This window comes from Puntigrus tetrazona, chromosome 19, assembly GCF_018831695.1.
Source record: "Puntigrus tetrazona isolate hp1 chromosome 19, ASM1883169v1, whole genome shotgun sequence".
Classification (NCBI taxonomy): Eukaryota; Metazoa; Chordata; class Actinopteri; order Cypriniformes; family Cyprinidae; genus Puntigrus; species Puntigrus tetrazona.
In genome coordinates, this window is record NC_056717.1 from 15,490,643 (window position 1) to 15,509,361 (window position 18,719).

At 38.1% G+C, this 18,719-nt stretch overlaps 3 protein-coding genes across 6 annotated transcripts; 2 read left to right on the forward strand and 1 right to left on the reverse strand.

Annotated features, from left to right (window-relative positions):
• Window positions 1–1,717: 1,717 nt before the first annotated feature.
• On the forward strand, window positions 1,718–4,724 carry cmtm8a (CKLF-like MARVEL transmembrane domain containing 8a). The gene is made up of 4 exons (XM_043217263.1): window positions 1,718–2,045; window positions 3,550–3,717; window positions 3,903–4,022; window positions 4,213–4,724. Exons 1-4 carry the CDS (start codon window positions 1,902–1,904, stop codon window positions 4,291–4,293), a joined length of 513 nt encoding a protein of 170 aa, XP_043073198.1. The 5' UTR covers window positions 1,718–1,901; the 3' UTR covers window positions 4,294–4,724.
• A 138-nt stretch (window positions 4,725–4,862) lies between these two features.
• On the forward strand, window positions 4,863–6,835 carry LOC122323444 (CKLF-like MARVEL transmembrane domain-containing protein 7). The gene is made up of 5 exons (XM_043217264.1): window positions 4,863–5,206; window positions 5,362–5,535; window positions 6,017–6,115; window positions 6,297–6,378; window positions 6,466–6,835. Exons 1-5 carry the CDS (start codon window positions 5,141–5,143, stop codon window positions 6,477–6,479), a joined length of 435 nt encoding a protein of 144 aa, XP_043073199.1. The 5' UTR covers window positions 4,863–5,140; the 3' UTR covers window positions 6,480–6,835.
• Window positions 6,836–6,954: 119 nt separating this feature from the next.
• dync1li1 (dynein, cytoplasmic 1, light intermediate chain 1) lies at window positions 6,955–18,655 on the reverse strand. Of its 4 annotated transcripts, XM_043217576.1 has the most exons (14): window positions 18,500–18,655; window positions 18,196–18,269; window positions 16,812–16,928; window positions 16,122–16,352; window positions 15,755–15,915; window positions 14,857–14,950; window positions 14,385–14,520; window positions 14,117–14,228; window positions 13,965–14,024; window positions 13,473–13,517; window positions 13,107–13,227; window positions 12,421–12,552; window positions 11,690–11,708; window positions 6,955–8,583 (listed from the first exon to the last, which is right to left on the reverse strand). In XM_043217576.1, the coding sequence occupies exons 1-13, from the start codon at window positions 18,601–18,603 to the stop codon at window positions 11,701–11,703; spliced, it is 1,395 nt and encodes a 464-aa protein (XP_043073511.1). In that variant the 5' UTR covers window positions 18,604–18,655; the 3' UTR covers window positions 6,955–8,583; window positions 11,690–11,700. The 4 variants fall into 4 exon arrangements, with proteins under 4 accessions (XP_043073511.1, XP_043073510.1, XP_043073509.1 ...); XM_043217575.1 differs by lacking the exon at window positions 11,690–11,708 and having other exon boundaries at window positions 13,137–13,227; XM_043217574.1 differs by lacking the exon at window positions 11,690–11,708.
• Window positions 18,656–18,719: the final 64 nt, after the last annotated feature.

The following is an 18,719-nucleotide window of genomic DNA, read 5'->3' on the forward strand; positions in this document are numbered from 1 at the left end:
AGCTCTTCGTGCCCTTTGGAGTGAAAAATTATCAATGCTGTCCTTGCTAATGTCATCCGATGTTCCCACTCGCTTTGTACAAATTGATTTCGTCTATGAAAGTTTTGTTACGGACGCCTCCAGCCCAGAAGGATGGATTCAAAACATTTGTCAGCTCTTTCCTCCGTACTCCTCTTTCATTCCCTTTCTGGCGTCTATCAGCTGAAAAGTTTGAGGTTTTTTTTTTCTATTAAGTGAGCATTCAGCAGCAGCATCTCACATATCCACTTAAAGGAAAAAAAACAGATTAAAATTCATGACTTTCTCTATGCAAATTTGCAGCAGCCACTTATCAATCCAATTTCAGCCAATTAGACTTCTTCTCATTAATCTGCCTTCAAGGCAGCGAAGAGAAGGCAAAGAGGAATATTAAATTTGATACAACAAATGTCACATGCACAGAGTATTTGACTGAGTAATGAATGTGTGTCAGAATAATATGGGTTATGAATCTGAACATTAATGGATTAATCATTTATATGTGGCAGTAGAGAAGATTTTTTTTTTTCTGTAAATTATGTCAATCATTTAAACGGCACACATGCACAGAGAATATAGCGTTTAAATGGAGCTTTTAAGATAGTGCTCTTTTATGTTTGTGTGTAGTAGTTTAGCTGCAGGAGTTTATAAGAATCCAAACAACAAATCCCATTATTTAGAGACACACCAGTCTAAGAGCAACCTTAAAAAAATCACAAAATGTTATTATTATTATTATTTAATCAAAAAAGGTAGCTGAATAGTATATTAGTAGTTGTAGTAGTAGTATATCAAGAAAATCAAAGGTAGCTAAATAGTATATTATTATTATTATTATTGCTATTATATTACTTAAATGATGGTATTATGGCACACTGTTGTAGTATTTACATTTTTTTGACTATCTATCAATCTATAGAAGTCTCCTGTGCTCATACAAATCTGCATTTGCTTGATCAAATACAAAAATAATACTGAAAAATAACACGTTTCTATTAAATACATTTTAAAATTCTGCCTGCTCCTGTGACGGCGAGGCTTAATATTCAGCAGCTATTGCTGTACTTACTCTCCAGTGTCACACGATCCTTCAGAAATCCTTCTAATATACATAATATTTGCTGCTCAGAAAACATTTTATTTTGAACGACGTTAAAAACTATAAAACAGTTTTCAGAATTATTTGATTAAAAAAATATATTTAACTGAAATAACACTGTCCTACTCACCCCAAATATATATAATATAATTTGAATATATCTTATATATTGAATATCTCTATATATAATATATAGGCTATATATTGTTCTGTAAACACGTTTGCTAAAAATTGCGCCAATAGTTATTAGACTGTCTAAAACGTGTCTTTTTGAGTGCGTGCATTTCTATTTGCGGTAATTTCTGTGACTAGAGGTTTTATTTGACTGTGTCTCCATCTAGTGGAGAACGGAGGGATCGCTATCTGCAGTGACCCTCACCCTCACTGGACGCTTTAGTACTGTGCGGCATACATTCATCACAACTTACCGCAAATATTTTATTTATAGTCCCAACAGCAACTTATTTTTAAATAGGTAATTCAATTAAAATGTAACTACCCGCACGCGCAGCAGTTTCTAACCTGATCAGGTGAGTTCTGGAGGAAGCGAGCTGTGGCAGAGGATGGGGGCGGTCTGTGGGCGGAGTCTTTCCTGCTGCAAACCTCAGTATGCAAATAAACACTTCTTTTGCTATTTTGTAGCGGAGCTAGAATTTAAGAAAAGTATGGAATCGCCGTCCCCTGCACCTGCCGGTGGGGTTAAGTAATTAGGGAGAATTATAATAACGGCCTGAGATAATACTAGCTTAATAGGAGCGGAGCAGAAAGAGTTTGGGGCGCATTTATGGCGGAGAATCCAAACTCCAGAGCAGTAATAACCACCGAGAGCAGCCCTTACCTGGAATGCGGGAGTTCAAGCGCAGGAACCCCGTGGTACGACAAGCAGTCCGTGCTGAGCCTGTCTGAATACCTCATCTTCGTGGAAGTGGTGAGTACTTCATTAAAACTTACACTCAGCTAAAACGGGCTAAAACTTTTTTTTTAGTTAGTTGCGAAGGAACCGTTTCTGCTGTTAGTTTTTTTTTTGCTTCCTTTTATCCTTCCTTTTGATTTTTTTTTTCCCCTGGAATTTGCGCAAGTAGAATAGCGCTTTGTTGAGAGCCATTACGTGCGCTGGACTGCGTGGTTGCCAGGCAACCGAATGTAGGCTCTTCTCCTCTCCGAAATGAAGTTATGCGGCACTGTTTAGCTAACTCAGATAGCGTCCATCCGAGGTCGTTCGTGTTAAAACACATGTTAAAATCGCAATTGTGAAAACTGCACTGTGTAAATTTGCTCACCAAATCACCAGGTTAATTGTCAACAGGTTGCATGCTAATTTTAGTTGATCGCGTATTTTCTAACGTCTAACGTGTTCCCTTTTGTCGTTGAAAGATAAATGCTCTGTTTTGCAACTAATGCCTACTAACGCCTACTAATGCATTCAGAAGGAAGTAGTAATGGCTGGAGGGCTTCTGGCCGATGCTGCTGTGAACCGCAAAGTCCCCATCGCAAACTTATATGGAGAAGTCATGTTATTTGTGTACAGTATCATTAATAGGAATTCCAACCTACAACCCTCATTCATTTCTGTGTAACTGCACAGAAATGAATGAGTGACTTTTTCTTGATTGTACCGTGAACCTGGCCGTGAAACTCATTTCTGGTGTGTGTTCCTCTTTCTGTTTCAATGCAGGGAAGATAAGGCCAGTGAGTAGCAGAGGAAGTGAGATTGTAATAGATCTATGGCTGGTTTGATCCAAACGACCCAGAAACCCAGTTTTGAACAAGCAGGGACTCTGCTCCTATACTTTAAATTCAGCTCAGCTCATCAAAACAAGTCTCCAATACACCTTTTTTTCAGATACGCGAGATAAAATGCTATTTTTATTGATGTAACTTTCTGTTAAGGTTTATTCATTTATTGTAGACTTCTATATTATAGACTAGAAATCAGAACTTAATTTTTACAAACTAAACGGAAAACCTCTATATAGACACAGATGGTAAAATATATGAATGATCATACGTCCTACAACAGTGGTTCTCAAACAGGGGGACAGGACAATTAAAAGAAGCTTCTTAATATTCTTTCATCACCTTTTTAGTTTTTTTCTTCAAGGAGAAGGGGAAGAAATCTAAACAATTTTGAAATTGTAATTAAAAAGTGTAAAAAAAACTAAATTAATAAAAACTTACAGCTTATATTGCCATATTTATTAAATGTACTTTTCTGTTGTTTGTTGTCAATTTATATATATATATATATATATATATATATATATATATATATATATATATATATATATATATATATATATATATATACCCTTACCCTTAAAAACCTACCCTTAATCATTATCCGGTAAAATGCCTGGAAAGTCATGGAGTGAGGGGTTAAAAAGAGCCACTATTCCAGAGGATTGAATATTTAGATTTTTTTTTTCTTTCAGATTTTGGGCCTGCTGGTATGGGCGCTGATCTCAAGCACAGAATATTTCAGATTTTCCCCATTTGGATGGGTGATGTTTGTCACCGTCTTCTACTGGCTTCTCACCCTCTTCCTCCTCATCATCAAACTGGCCAATGGACGAATCCGACAGGTTCCCTGGGCTACAGCGGTAGGTGCACTTCTGTGCAGTTTTACAGTCTCTTCAAAGCTGTAGAAAAACAATACAATGATGGTACGCGTTCTGTAATAGTTCTGTAATTTGATTTAGAAAAACTATGTGGCGTAATGTTAAGGAACATGTTGTGTTATAATTGTCTTAAAAGACTAACTGTAGTTCCGTCTCTGAAATCCTAGGTTCTCATTTTTAACTGCACTGCTGCTTTACTGTACACGTCAGCTGCTATTGTTGAGGCAACGCTGGTGAACAAGGGGGTCAGAGGTCGTAATGATTACAACTGTTGGGCGGCATCAACGGTGAGTTTGTGCAAGGCTGTAAAAAATAAATTTGCGGTCAAATTATGATTATTATAAATGCTCTCGCCTGTCCAGAACATGTAGTTACATTTACATTTTCCAAAGTGAAATTTAATTTCAAAGTAAAATACTTTTTAAATTTACTTGCATAATTTTTTTTTTAACACTTGCCTCTTTTTATCTTTTCTAGTTTTTTGCATTCCTAGTATCTCTGAGTTACGCTGGTAGTGCATTCTTCAGTTACAAATCCTGGCACAGAGAAGATGAATAAAATGTGCTGGATTGTTTGTTTGTTTGTTTTAAATGTTAAGACTCATCCTATTATTGTTCGGGTATGGACTAAACTTGAAAAAATATTTAATACAGATTTAATACTTTTGTATTAAAAATAAAGAAATGCATGTTTTATTCTGTATGTATTTGCAACCATTCCACGGAGATCTGTCTAATGCACAAAATATATGTTGATATATTTTATATGGACATGCAAAACTTACATTATTTCACTTTTATTGAATGTAGTTTTATCGTAAGTCACTTTGTCAGTCTGTAAATTAATAGACATAGGCTACAATGTTTCAAGTGTGCTTTAAATGTGCCTTTAAAATGTTGGCTCATAATCTAAAATTTTGTTGACAATCCTCATGATGTTTGTACTTACCTGACTGACTTATAAAAGCCTTGTTGAATTTCTAGTGTCAAATTGCTGTCATTTTCTTTTTAAAAACATATCTGATTTACGTCCTATACCGATTTAATAAAACAGCTCACATTTGGTATATAGCAGGTAAATTGCATAATTGTACAAACTAGAAGCGGAAGTTCACAAAAGTGCACGCGCCCCATCTCCCACACAATCAAAGATGCGCGTAACGCGGGAATGTGATGTGAAACATCCGTTATGTATCATAATGTGTTCCAACGAATTGCTATTTACGCTCTCGAGAATTAAGTCGCGGGATGACTTGTGAATCGTGACGTGAAATTGAGCAACGGCAGTAAATCGTGTCAGATGCAGTTTCCTGAGCGCTTCGCGGCTACTAGACGCGCGCGCCTCGTCGAGCGCTCCCGTGGCGTCGCGTCGTTTGCGGTGTTTTATTATCATCACCCACCGAACGATGATGGGGATTTTATTCCTGGAGTACTTGCTATCAAAACAAGGAATTCTGAAGCTCGCTCAGCTCGTAAGTATTTCTTCATCCACACCTTTGTCGGCGCGACGATACCGGACTACCGAACACGCCTTTCATTTCAGTCAATTACAATATTCTCTCGTTGGGAATCGTAACAGTTGATATAATACTAGCACGGAAACGGCTTCGTGTGTTTGTGTGTGCAGGTGATTCTCCTCGTAGCGTTCGCTTGCGTTCGTTCCACGTGGTACAACAGTTTCTACGCTTACGGTTTCTTCGAAGGCGTCACACTCGGTTACTCCATCACGGTCGCCGTTTTTCTGTTCCTGACCGTATTTGGGATTCCGAAAAGGGCATCCTTCGTGAACTGGACGATAGCCGTGAGTATTACGTACCACGTACTAATTGTACGCCACTCCGTTTCAGATTGCACCGTTCGCACAAAAAAGCTCGCCATCTGTCGTTGAGGTCCTTGGAATTTTTATATATCAAAAATATTATAAGTTTTAATATAGTTACTCTTGTGTGGTTTTTAAACACGCCCCAACAAACAAGCAGAAATTAAGTTGGTTTTGGGGCAAGGTTGCTAGTTGACCAGCTAATCTGTCCACAACTAGCTGTATTTTCCAACCAGGGAAATCAAGGTTTTAGCTGTAAATGGTAGTATGGTGTTGCAAACTTCTGAATTTCTGTGCAGCGTCGATTTAAGCTCAGAAATAAGTGTACAGCACGTTGAACAACCAGATATGTGACTTTGCCATATTTGTTCCAAGGTCAACTACCCCCATTCTAATCATAAATGAGTCTGCCTGTGATTTATGTGCATTCTGATGAAGCATTTCATTCTGTTTGTTCTTCAAGGAGTTTGTGCTTGATACACTGGGATTCATCTTCATCTCCACTGGTTCCATTGTAGCCGCTGTGAAGTCTTATGACACCCCCATTCTGGTCACCGCCTCAGTAAGGGCTTCATCACAGCGAATGTTTGTCAGCTTGGCCTGATGACTTTTATTACAGGCGATCAAACTTGCAAAAAAAAAAAAAGACCTTTTCTCATTTTTGCTGCATTTCATTAGCATGGTTGGTTGTGATTGTGTCACATTGCTAATGCTGTAATCTCTATCGCCGTTTTGTTTTTCAGGTGTGTGGTCTTCTGGCCTCATATCTCTCAGTTGTTAGCGTGATACTTTCATTTGTTGCGGCTCATCGCTCACAACCTGAGGGTAAGTAAGCAGCTTCCACATATCTAGAACATACCTGGTGCTGTTGAATCTGAATTAAATATCTAAAATAATGTATTTCTGTCCTAGGTCCACCAGTATAAAAACACTTGTCTTGATATTTATAGTCTGCCATGGATGGGGGATTGATAAAGGATATGGTTGTTTTAATAAATTAACATAGAATAGTATCACTTATTGCACACACAGCTTATTGCAGTTAGATGGTTTTAGTACTGGAATTATTATATAATATTTAATATTGTAATACTCTGTCAATAATGTACTGGTGCATACAATGTAATAAATGGCCTTTATTTTTAGTTTAATGTACAAAATGTATCGTTACTGAAAATATTTTCCTGAGCAGTTTTTACGTAAGTTGGCCAAACTCGTTTATCTAATGCTTTCTGAAAGAGAAATGAACGTTGAGAAATAAAACACAAATATAGTTTGTAAAATGTTGAAATATTTTGAACTTCTGTTGCATCGTTTTTTTTTTTTTTTGCTGAGATCACAGACTTCCTGTGTCTTTAATGCTTCCCCACACACACCAAAGAACGTACGAGACAAAAGCCATTCCCAATAAATACAACTTTAATAGAATGATTACAGACCTGATCCAGAGAAACGTCACTACATCTTGTGAAATTACAGGACCATATTAGCGTATGTGTATTTCCCCCTCCCTCTCGTCAGAAGTTCGGTTGATGACTGTACATGCAGGTGAGGGTGATCTGAGATCTCACCTGCCCTGCCACCTCTGCCTCTTTCCCATCCCTTCCTATCCCGGTACTAATGTCTAGCCGTTACAGTCTCTAAACAGACAAATCTCCTGCTGAATTTACTCATTTTGCTCAAACTCCCTCACACACACACACACACACACACACTCACACACACACACACACATACCCCAATGAAAAGACGGTAATACTGATCGTGTTTGCATGATCTCTAGTGCATCCATTAATAAACAGTGCCATAACTGGCTGTAGTTGAAAGATGAGAACACACACACACACAATTTTCAAGCTCTTTTGAACATAGAAAACAAACAATTTTTTCTTTTTTTTTTTTTTTTTTTACACTGGACATAGTTGTCAGTCCCATCGATAGTTTTGATCAGCAGTTACACAGACGACTTCATAAACCATGTCTAAGCTAAAAACTCTCGCGCTCCAGTTAAATGGACTACTCCGCTACAGTCAGCATCGTTAGAGTTCATCTTCAGTGTCATTGCCTACTAATATGCAATAGTGCAAGATTTAGATACTTGTAATCGTTCGCAACAGATCACGTCAATCTGACTTGGTGACGCTGTTGACAGTTTAACAGCAGCAAAAAAGGGATTATGGATATTTCAAAGCATTGAAGTCATGTCAGTATATTTGTTCTGGTCCTGTAATCGATACAATTAAGAAGAGGCCAGGTATTGAGAGTGCTAAAGATAAACACCAACACAAGGTGATCACATCCAACGAATCATTTGATCGAATCTCTTTTGTGATGCTTCCCTTTATTTTTATTTCATTTTTTGTTCAGATGAGGCTTAGTAAGACGTTTCGATCAGCAAAAATGTGCGCTTGTTTATCAGAAGCCAAGTGACTTTAACTTTACTCCAACAGGATCCTTCATATAAAATAATTCACTACTGAAAGCCAAGGAATAATCTAACTTTCACATAGATACACTTAAGTTCACAAACCTCTTTCGCTTTCTAATTCAGACTTCTCCCTACATCCCCATTTCCTCTCTAATCCTCTCTTTTAGTGTTCAACGCTGATCTAGTCTCCTTCATTTCTACGACAACCCCGTCTCTACGTTTTTTTTACGGACCCGTCCGCTGTACATGTGTGCGTGTGTGTGGAGACAGACATAGCAATCGCAATTTGCCAGACATGCAGCTTCACTGTCACTGGCCGTACAAGGAATAAACAGGAATAAATCCCCCTTCTGAACAAGATCAAGGGGAAGAGTGAGGGAGAGGAAGGGAGGAGAGGTGGCAGAAGGGAGGCAGGTTCGGGGGGGGCGGAGAGAGCAGTGTAAAGGGGGTGGAGCTTGATGGTGAATAATCCCCGCCTCTCATTCAGGATTCGTCATTTTCAGCAGGAGGCGTGGTGGCGTTAGGGGCCGAGGAGTCCAGGTCAGATTTGTTGGCGATCCGGTCCAGCTCAGCCTGGACATCTGTCAACCCCAACTTGGAGCCTGAGAATGAACAAATTGAGATCAAATTGAATTACTTTGAGTACGCTGGCCAAATTTCAGATCGCATCATTTGAAAGCGGTATTAACCAAAGCAATAGTATTTTTGGTTCAATGCAAGTTAAGCCTTATCGACGGGATTTGTGGCGTAATGCTTGTTACCACAAAAATTATTTCGACTTTGATAACCCCCAGCAAAAACAAAAAAATAGGCTTATGGGTGAAAGGAGGACAGTAGCACCACAGAAAAACAATGATCTTAAGCCATTTAAATCATTTTTGTGGATCTCTTTTAGGACTTTACACATAGCTTTTAAGCAAGAGATTTCACAGTTCATAGTTTTATATTAACATGCATGTTTTTCATATCTGGCCCAATTCACTTCTATTGAAAGTGCCCAGATTTGAGCTTTTCTTTCTTTTAAGAAAAGAAGGGACAAAACAAAATATATTTTTGTGGCAGTAAACATTTAGTTTGTGGATTGGGCTTCACTTGTATTAAACCCAGATTATTCCTACATCAGTGAGAAGGGATGGCAACACGCTTAAAACCTCAGCGTGTCTGTGTTTGTGAGTCTGTGAGTGAACTATAGCACAAGCCTTTGCTTTTCCTACATCAATGTTAAGCAGAAAGATCTGGAATAAGAAGTTTGAAGGAGAAAAGTAAATATGTAGCGATGGAATGAATGGAGATGAAACGACCTTCACACAGACTCACACACGCATTCAGGTTAAAAGCTGCTTTTATAAAAACATATACAAGCAAAATCCAGCCAAAAAAATGACATTAAGCGTGCAGTAACATTTTTACTACTCGACCATCTGCGTATTTAGCGTTTCGAAAGGTACAATGCTAAGACAACATTCATTGATAAATTATGCTTTAAGCCAAACAAAAGTCTTTGATCTGATGGGAATGTTATCACTGTTTAAAGGCTTATGTCTTAATTCCACTAATTATGTGCTAACAATTAGCCCTGCAGCAATTGTGGATTGTAACTAGCTTGGTTTTGACATGGTTCTCTGCTTTTACAGTGTAAGCACCAAACAAACCCATTATTTAATTATTGTCAACTGTATTAAAATATATATATATCTCTTTTAATCGATGCCTTCACCAGCCGTTTCAATATAGTGCAATTTAGAAGTGGTGCAGTCACACTAGTCTTTGGTAACCTTCTAAACCAAACTATGTCGTCTGAATCAGTCAACTGAAGATATTTGACTAAAAGAATACATAAATGTCACAGACTGAATATAAACTTACTGCATATTTTGCAGTGTTGTGGGATTAGAAAAGAAGTTTGCATACACAAAGCCTAGCATGACCTCACTGAGATGAACCACAAGATAAACTTCACCTGAGGTTAAACTACTTGCTGACGCAAATACTGTTCAAAAGTGTGGGGTCAGAAAGATTATTTATTATTATTAGTATTACCTTTTACCAATGATGCATTTAACTGAACTGTGGCAATACAGATATTTACAATAAAAGATTTGAATCCTAATAAACATGTAGGCAGCAAAATTGTTATTATTAAGAAATGTTTCTTGGGCACCATGAGTTTATTAGCATGATTTCAAAAGCATCAAATAAAGCTAAAGACCGATGCTGAAAATTCAGCCGTCATCATTATTAAAATAATCAATAAATACATCATTTTTAAAAATATTAAAATACAAAACAGTTACTTTAAGTTGTAATAATATTTTTTTATATTACTGTTTTACTGTATTTTGATCAAATAAATGCAGATTTGGTGGGAAAGAAATTAAAATCTTACTGACCACAAACGTTTGAATGGTACTGTAGCTGCATGTTATTTACTGAATCCTGTATTAATAGCAGTAAAAGTGACAAAATATCTGGACATCTAGAAAATCTAAATTATGGATGTAATGAAGCTTCATGCAGTGATTATTAGATGGCCTTTAACTGCAATTTAAAACTCAGCACGAGACAGACAGAGGAGCGGGACAAGGCCCGAAACTAAAAATACAGTGACATATAGCACAGGCCAAAGTTATACATGCAAAGGTATGAAAAGTGCTATAAGACATTTTTAGCGGTTAGAAAAAAAAAGGAAGATGCAGCTGTTAAAGAAAAACGATGCAAGAGAGGGACAGTCGCCTGAACACACACCTTAACGTGGCCAACATCCCCTGGCTTACACACATGATGAAAGACAGTTTAAAGGGGTTAAATATCATGACTGATGAGCAAAGTGCACACGAATGTAGTTGCTCACTCATTCGTACCAAAAGTACAGAAGGAAAAAAAAAAAAAAATAAAGAAAACAAACCCAACAAAACACTCATGGCAGGATGGTTACAGTAAAAAAAAAAATTGGGGCACAAAAATGACGACTAGGAGAGGTCACTGTGGCCAATGACGTACTTTACCTTTAATATACTCCCATAAAAATCAAGCTGCATTATGGATTTAAAAACAAATGAAGATGCAAATGCATAAAATGAAAGGACGCAAGAGAGTGGGCCATAAAACCACTGCACTTGCTGTTAGTTTTAGAGCTTGTAAGGTGAATGTTACATCTGTAAAACCTCTTAGTATGTTAACAAATGTAGTCACTGCCAAAAGCTTTTTTCATTCTTTTAACATTTTAACTTTTAAAAGGGATAGTTCATAAAAAAAAAAAAATTACATTTTGTTTGCATTCATGTCATTTTAAACCTGTATGACTTACTTTCCCCCTGTAGTACTCAAAATAAGACATTTCGAAGAGCGTCCAACTGTTTTTGTCCATACATTGAAAATCAGTGGGGTCTAAATAAACAAATGAACCCCTTCCGAGCATCAATGTATGGGGGGAAAAAAAAACACTTCTGAAGTGTCTTTTGTATTTCACAGAAGAAAGTGTGTCACGCAGGTTTGGAACAATATGAGGATAAGTACAGTCAAAATTGATCCTTTTAAAGGAGGTTGTGTAAGCCAATTTGATCCGTTGAGTTTTGTGTTAGATTACTGGGCTGTTATTCAGTAATCTGATGCACCGTGAACAATGAGGGTGACGGCATGTCAGCTTGAATGATTAGTGGGGTTTTTAGCTGCACATGCAGAGGAGATTATCAAATATATTCATTTTACCGTCGCTGATGTCAAAGATCTGGGATGGGAGGATAAAGGTGCAGTAGAGGAGGGTGATGAGGACAATATAAGGACAAACGAAAAAGGGAGAACAGGGGACAAACTTCAGTGACCTCACACGTTTACAACATGAAAAAGACAAGATTTGAAGTGTTTTGAAGATTATAAACTCACAGACCTGCTCCATCATTTGTAACATCAAACATCAAGAATTTCATCAGATTTAGTGATTGTAAAGGTCATTTTACATGGTATGCAATCTTGTTGAATACCAGTGTAATGCTACTCCTTCAGCTCAATGCTAGCCTTCTTAAAGCGTTCAAGAGCTTGATTGACAGGTGATCTGACCAATCAGAACGTGTATATTATGTGCCACTGCTGCTATATGCCACCTTTGCCCAACATCTACAGTTGAAAAAGATCGACAGAACAATTTCTTTTTCAGATTGTATAATATATTTTTGTACATTTTGGTAAATTATGGCTGAAAATATTATAAAGCGTTGTGGCACTCTTGCGAACGGCAGCGGAGACTGACAAGAAAGAGAAGAAATTGTTGAATAAATTCATTATTTGATTTCTTTGCACACAAAAAGTATTCTCAGTGTTTCAGAAAAAACACTGAAACAAAAACAAAACTGAAGCTTTCCAAGTCAAAACACTTCAAATTCACGATGAACGTGGACACAGATATGAATGGAGGAGTGATATTGTCACAGAGGATCCCCCACCTGACTTGCGGACTGTTCCTGGTGTGTTACTTCCTCCTCCTGTAGGTTGGCCGCCCGGGCCTGGTGAGCCTGCTTTCTTAGTCAACAGACTGTTGAAGAAGTTAGCCAGCACACCCTCACTGGTTTGACCTCCTGTCACAAGAAATGACAATAATTAGCACAGCCATACAAGCTGAAACTCAGATACCTAGATCCAGGCTACTACAAAACAGAAACATCTAACGAACCCTAAACTGGAATTAAAAACGTGTGTAAAGGAAAAAGCCGAAATGAAAGTCTGAAAGAAGTTCAGCAAGGAAACAAGCTTTAATCCCAACAAGCTCTCCTAATCTCCTCCAAACATGGCAGCAATTTTCCTATGATTTGATCCTAAAAGAGTAAAGTCCTTCTTATCTGCATCCTGAAACAATCTCTGGAGACACTAGAAGTGCATTTACGACACAAGCTTTTGGGGATGGTATCTCATGTTGAAGGTCACATTCTTCCCAAGATCACAGGGTGGTGAAAATCATGAAACCAGATCCAGAGACTGGATGAAATAAATTCCCAAGAACTAGAAAGGTGTGACTCCATGGGCAATGCAGAAAAGGAGAGAAACTACGAGAATGAATGCAGAAGGAAAGAGACCAAGAAAGATGGAGAAGAATCGGAGGCATGCATCCTGAATATGGCACATTCATACACACCTTTCATGTTGGGATCAATCTTCTTGGTACCTGATTGCATGGGCATGACGTTTGCCACGTTAGCTGCCGCCGAACGGTTGGTCGTCCTCGGTGAGCCGGTGGGAGCTCTGTTTGATGGGTCCTGTTACAGACACATATAGAAATGTTTTAGGATTATAATATAACAAAAAAAAATTTGTATGAGAGGATGACTAACAAAAGACCAAAGTTGAATGTTTAATTTAAAAAAATTAATCGGGTTGAGTAAAAATGAATGCATATAAATGCAAATGTCTTGCAGCAGGAAAAGTCTTTATCCAAAACATGATTCAACAGTGAGTAACGCTGTGGGCTGAAATGTAAATCAAGCACATGAAAAACACTCACCACTGGTCTTCCTGCAGTGACTGGAGGCTGTTTAGATAACAGAGACTGGGACAGGGCAAAAACAAATAGTTCAGCGTTTATTTCTTTAATGTTCTGGAAATGTTAGTTTTGTGAATTGTTAAAAAAAAAAAAAAAATCCTTGGGTTAATAACAACAAGAGCATTCCAATCACATTTGAGACTTAAAATAACTGTGTGCGAAATTTAAATGGTTTTACATTTTGGCAATGAAAAGCCAAAAAAAACCAAAAACAACAAAAAAAACTTCAAAAGACTATGATTTCAGAGTACTTTGCAATAAATGAAAACTGTACATTTATGCCAGCCAGTGATGCTTATGATCAATTTCATCTTTAAGAAAAATCTATAAATAGCTAATAAATGTTTACCAAATCAGCATATTATTATAATGATTTCTGAAGGGCCGTGTAACATTCAAGTCTAATAATCATTTTTGTTTATTATATTATACAATATAATATAATGCAATCACCTGCAACTTTAGTAGAAATACTTGGTCATCTTCAGCTTGAACTTCCTTCTCATGTACAAACTGGAAAGACATATCAGCAAACACAGATTAGAGAGATTCTACGGCTAACTGCACATCCACTGGCAAAGATCGATTTAAGCTTGAAGTCCTACCTTTCTAATTGGAGGTTTCACTATTACATCTTCAAAGTTGTCTTCTGCTTTTACTGTCTGGAAATTTTCATGAAGGATGGCGATCTTTTTTTCATTGTCCCATCCCGAAGGACTAAAGAATAAAACACAGATTATATAAACAGATGCACAAACGTTGATGTAGTAAACCTAAATGTGCCCGCATTTCACATTAGAAAGATTACGAACAATATGCAATCGATTTTCATTTAGTGTCGATTGCAGTTAGTGTCTTATGCGAGTCACTTACATAAACACAGAGTCTTTCTCCACCACCTGAGCCGGGATGGTGAAGGGAAAGCCGTATAACCTGTGAACGAGGTATTTATATAACAAGTCTAGATTTTTGTTCTCCTTCATGGATGTGTAAAGTAGTGCTGCTCCATCTGAAAGGTCACTCGTGAAGGAAAACAACAAGGTGAGGTCACATTTAAGCAAGGAACACACAAGCTCTTCGCTTCGTCGATTTTTGGAAAGCAGCCACTATGGCAGGTCAGCAGATAATGTTACCACATTCCACTGTTAAGCCAACAAGAAACAATACATCTACCTGTGTAGCTTGTCTTGTTGTATTCAGACGCGCAAAAAAAATTATTACACATTTAAAGATATAACTGAACATGAAAGTAAGGTGGCGTCCAGATGGCTAAAACGCGCAGGGTGAATTATATTCATCGTTACAGCTTTGGTTTAGGAGTGCTTGATGTGACGATGAAGGATACACTGCAAGCAGAAGCGTCGAATGTGAGACTGGATGAAGTCTAAGTGCTCGTCTTTATAATCATGCTCCTTCTCCAAAGTGCTGATCGCATCACACTACACAGAGAGACAATTATGAAAGGGAGACTCCATTAACATACTACTACATCCTTGCTTTGGAACTAGATATATTTGAGGCTTTTAGTGAAAGTAAAAGCAGAAACGACTCGGTAAACAATGACCAGAAATGGCAAGTTTATCGTATTCATTGAAATAAGTGGGATTCAAGAGTTCGAGACGACATCAACAAAAAGATTCAATATCAAGTTTAAATTTAGAAGTAAAAAAAAAAAAAAAAAAAAAGTATAGAAAATATACAGAATTCGGCAACATTTCTACTTCACCGGTCAAATTTGAGGCATGTGAACCGCATTGTACAAAACATGTTAAAGGAAGGAGATCAGGTGTTAATGTTCGACTTAAAATGTTGTGTGATATAAATGCAGAACAGTTCAAAACTTTTTTTGGCTGCAAAATGTTTTTCAGCAAGCAAGCGTTAATTGATTTGAAATTATAGTAAAACATTTATATATACGTATATTGTTTAATGCAATTTATCATTTATTAAGATTTTTTATTTTAAATAAATGTTGCTTTTTAAAACATTCTATTCAAAGAAATATGTATTTTAGTTTCCACATTAACATTAAGTGCTACTGTTCAAAACATCCATCGATATAAAAAAATAGCAAATATTGCATATCAGCATATTAGAATGACTATAATATAAAACTTCAAATATATAATTTCTCACTATATTACAGTAGGTAATATTTTACAGATTTTTGTATACACATAAATGCAGCTTTCATGAGCATATACAACTTTCTTTTAAATACAAAGTCATTTAAGCAGGTGTACCTTAGTGCAGACCACCACTATAGGCAGACCCAGGTTGTGTGTGAGTGTATTGTCTCCCAGCGGCAGCAGGACGCTCTCTTCCTCCGACTCAGGATTCCTCCTCTGGGGCACAGCTTCCAGGTCACTTCCTGGTTCCACGTATTCTTGAAACTGCTTCACCACTGCATACAAAGACAGTGGCATTGAGAGACATTTACCGTACTAACTGCAAACTCATTCATGCGAGTATAAGAACGGTCTCACTGCCTGCAGCAATATATAGGACCATCGCAGATCAACATGCATCACCACACTAGATCATTCCTACGGGGTACTTAGCATGCGAACGCGCTCACAATCTAAACACACGCACAAAGACGCCACTCACATCTGTGCTCCAGCTCTCTCATGGTTTCAGGGGGAACTCTGAGCTTGTCCACGAAATCTCTCACAACGCTGCCCCACTTCTGCAGCGAATCCAGGGCCAGCCAGGGCCGGGACAGGTCGACCACAAACAGAACCAGCGAGTCCTCCAGGTTTTCCGTTGATACGGCGAATTTCTGCAGGCCTTTGTGGTACAGGTCCCCATCCAGCACCCATGCATTACACCGTGCATGATCTGACAAAAACAGTTTGATTCGATTTAGCGAGTCTGTATTGAATTACGTACTGATGGTCATTAGGCAGCCTCTATACTACGTACCACAAACCTCACTGAAAATGATCATATATTAGTTGTCAAAAATAATATTTCGAAAGCAGAAACGTATTTAAGCTTTACGTTGATGCTTTTGTTGCTTAATGATGCAATGAATACAAAGATAAATAATCTCAGTGATGTGCTCAGTTATGGCATCTTTTCTTATTCACATCCTACGCTTTTTCATTTTAATAAAAGACATGACCAATGTACTAAAACACTGCTTTAAAATACTGCAGTGTTAAAAAACGTTCAAAGTATTGATTGATTATAGTGGATCACAACTAGATTCTCTCATTCGGTGTCATTTAAGGTAACACAAGTCATACTGGTATATATATAATTTCATCAAACTCTAGACAGTGATTTAATGTTTACCATCGATATCATCATCGTGAACATTGAAATACAGGTACTCTAAGCCCCGGCCCTTCATGTACTCTTCTACACCTTGTAGTTTGGCCACCAGGGTGGTCTTACCAGACCCCACCTCACCTGTAAAACAAGTCAGATTAAGACACGGACAAATAATTTAAAAATCTTACATGCATTTGGGCCCCAAAAACAACATATATAAACCATATTTGATTATAATGATATATTATTCTATATTATTATGATTGTATATACAAATCATGCAGCATTTCTATTCTGTTTTTTTTTCGTGAATTATTCATGCAATAGGCAAACTGAAAATCAAAAAAACAAAAAAAAAGTAATATGCATTTATAATATGCATATAAATCTGAAAGAGAAACAGATTTTTTATAATTGTGTGAATAAAAAAGCTTAAAGTGAAAAATGTATTGCCTGAACTGAAAACGCATAATTTCCTATGTGATGTTTTTGGGTGTCTGATATACATCTTTTTTTTCTCTACTGTTAAAATGTATAGAATTCATGTAAATTAATATATTTGACAAAGAAAAAAAGTGCGATATTCTGTAGTAACAGATTGTCTGCACATTGAAATCACAGCTCCAGAAGGTTTACTAAATAAAACGGTATTATCCTAATACGGTAAATATGACAACATGGGCAAACACAGCTTAAAAACAGCTGTAAAAATATCATCTAATCTAATACGAATATAAAAATATGAAGTCAACAGAGTTTGTATAGCCATTTATCATGTCTGACGCCTTGTGAGTAAGCGCACCCATTGAGGCTGCAAACACGAGCCAATCACCGGCTGCGTCTCAAAACCTAGTGAGCTCCCTACCTAGATAGCATTTTAGTCATCATAGGGGGCTAGGCAGCACTTTATGGCCATCGCTGGCAAATATAACCCCTTTCCAAGCAAGTCAATTTTTTCAAATGCAGCGTTTTTTGTTTCTCGGAACACGCCTATGATGCCGTCTAAGTAGGCGGTACGCTAGATTTTTGGGACACGGCCCACGTCTGAGAGCGCGGATTATCTCTATTCACCAAACCCGACAGTCTGTACCATATGCAAATCGTCGAGATGGAATAAACGACCGGTTATAAACCACGCGGAATAAAATCCACGGGACTGGCACGAATGCGTTTTGTGCGCGCGGTGTCTGACGGCGACGACCGGAGACAATGACGTGCGCCCCGTAACAATAACAGCACACTTACAGTGAGATCGGTGCACGCACAGAACACGTTCAAACCCTTGCGTTAAGTCAGCACTGTGTGGTGTTTAACAGTGATGAAAGATCGCGTGCAGATCAATGGGATGAAACGGGGCAGACATGAAACAGCATTTTTTTTTGTGTGACAGAAAAAAAACACCCACCCATAACCACCACATTCTTTCCTGACGGCAATTTTGACCGGGATCGCGTCGACACCTCACTCAATATCGACGACCTGAACGCAGAGGAACACAGGGTGGCATTAGCTGTTAAATCACAACGCTTAATACAGTGTGCATCACTGCGATCACTGATTCAGGCTGGCCTGTGTGTACCTGCCCGGCTGGGGGAAATTTGCAAGTTAGCGGCTAACAACTGTCACATGCGGCTCTGAGCCACCTAAAGCCGCCTTTCTGCACGTACAGCCGGGATTGAACGGCGGATAAAAGAACCGGCTGGGCCTACCATAAATTCTGTCCGTCGTCCTCCTCGGGGTTTTGGCTTTCGGAAGTGCTGTTATTTACATTTGTGCTAACCGATAGGAGTGTATTTCTGCCCGTCGTCGCCATCTTCGCAGGCTTGAGTGACACCCCTGAATGAACCCCGGATGTGTCGCACAGAGCCGAGCGTTGCTTTTCTGCTGGGCGTGGACCACTGCGAGCCGCAATCACTGCCGAAGCTCAGG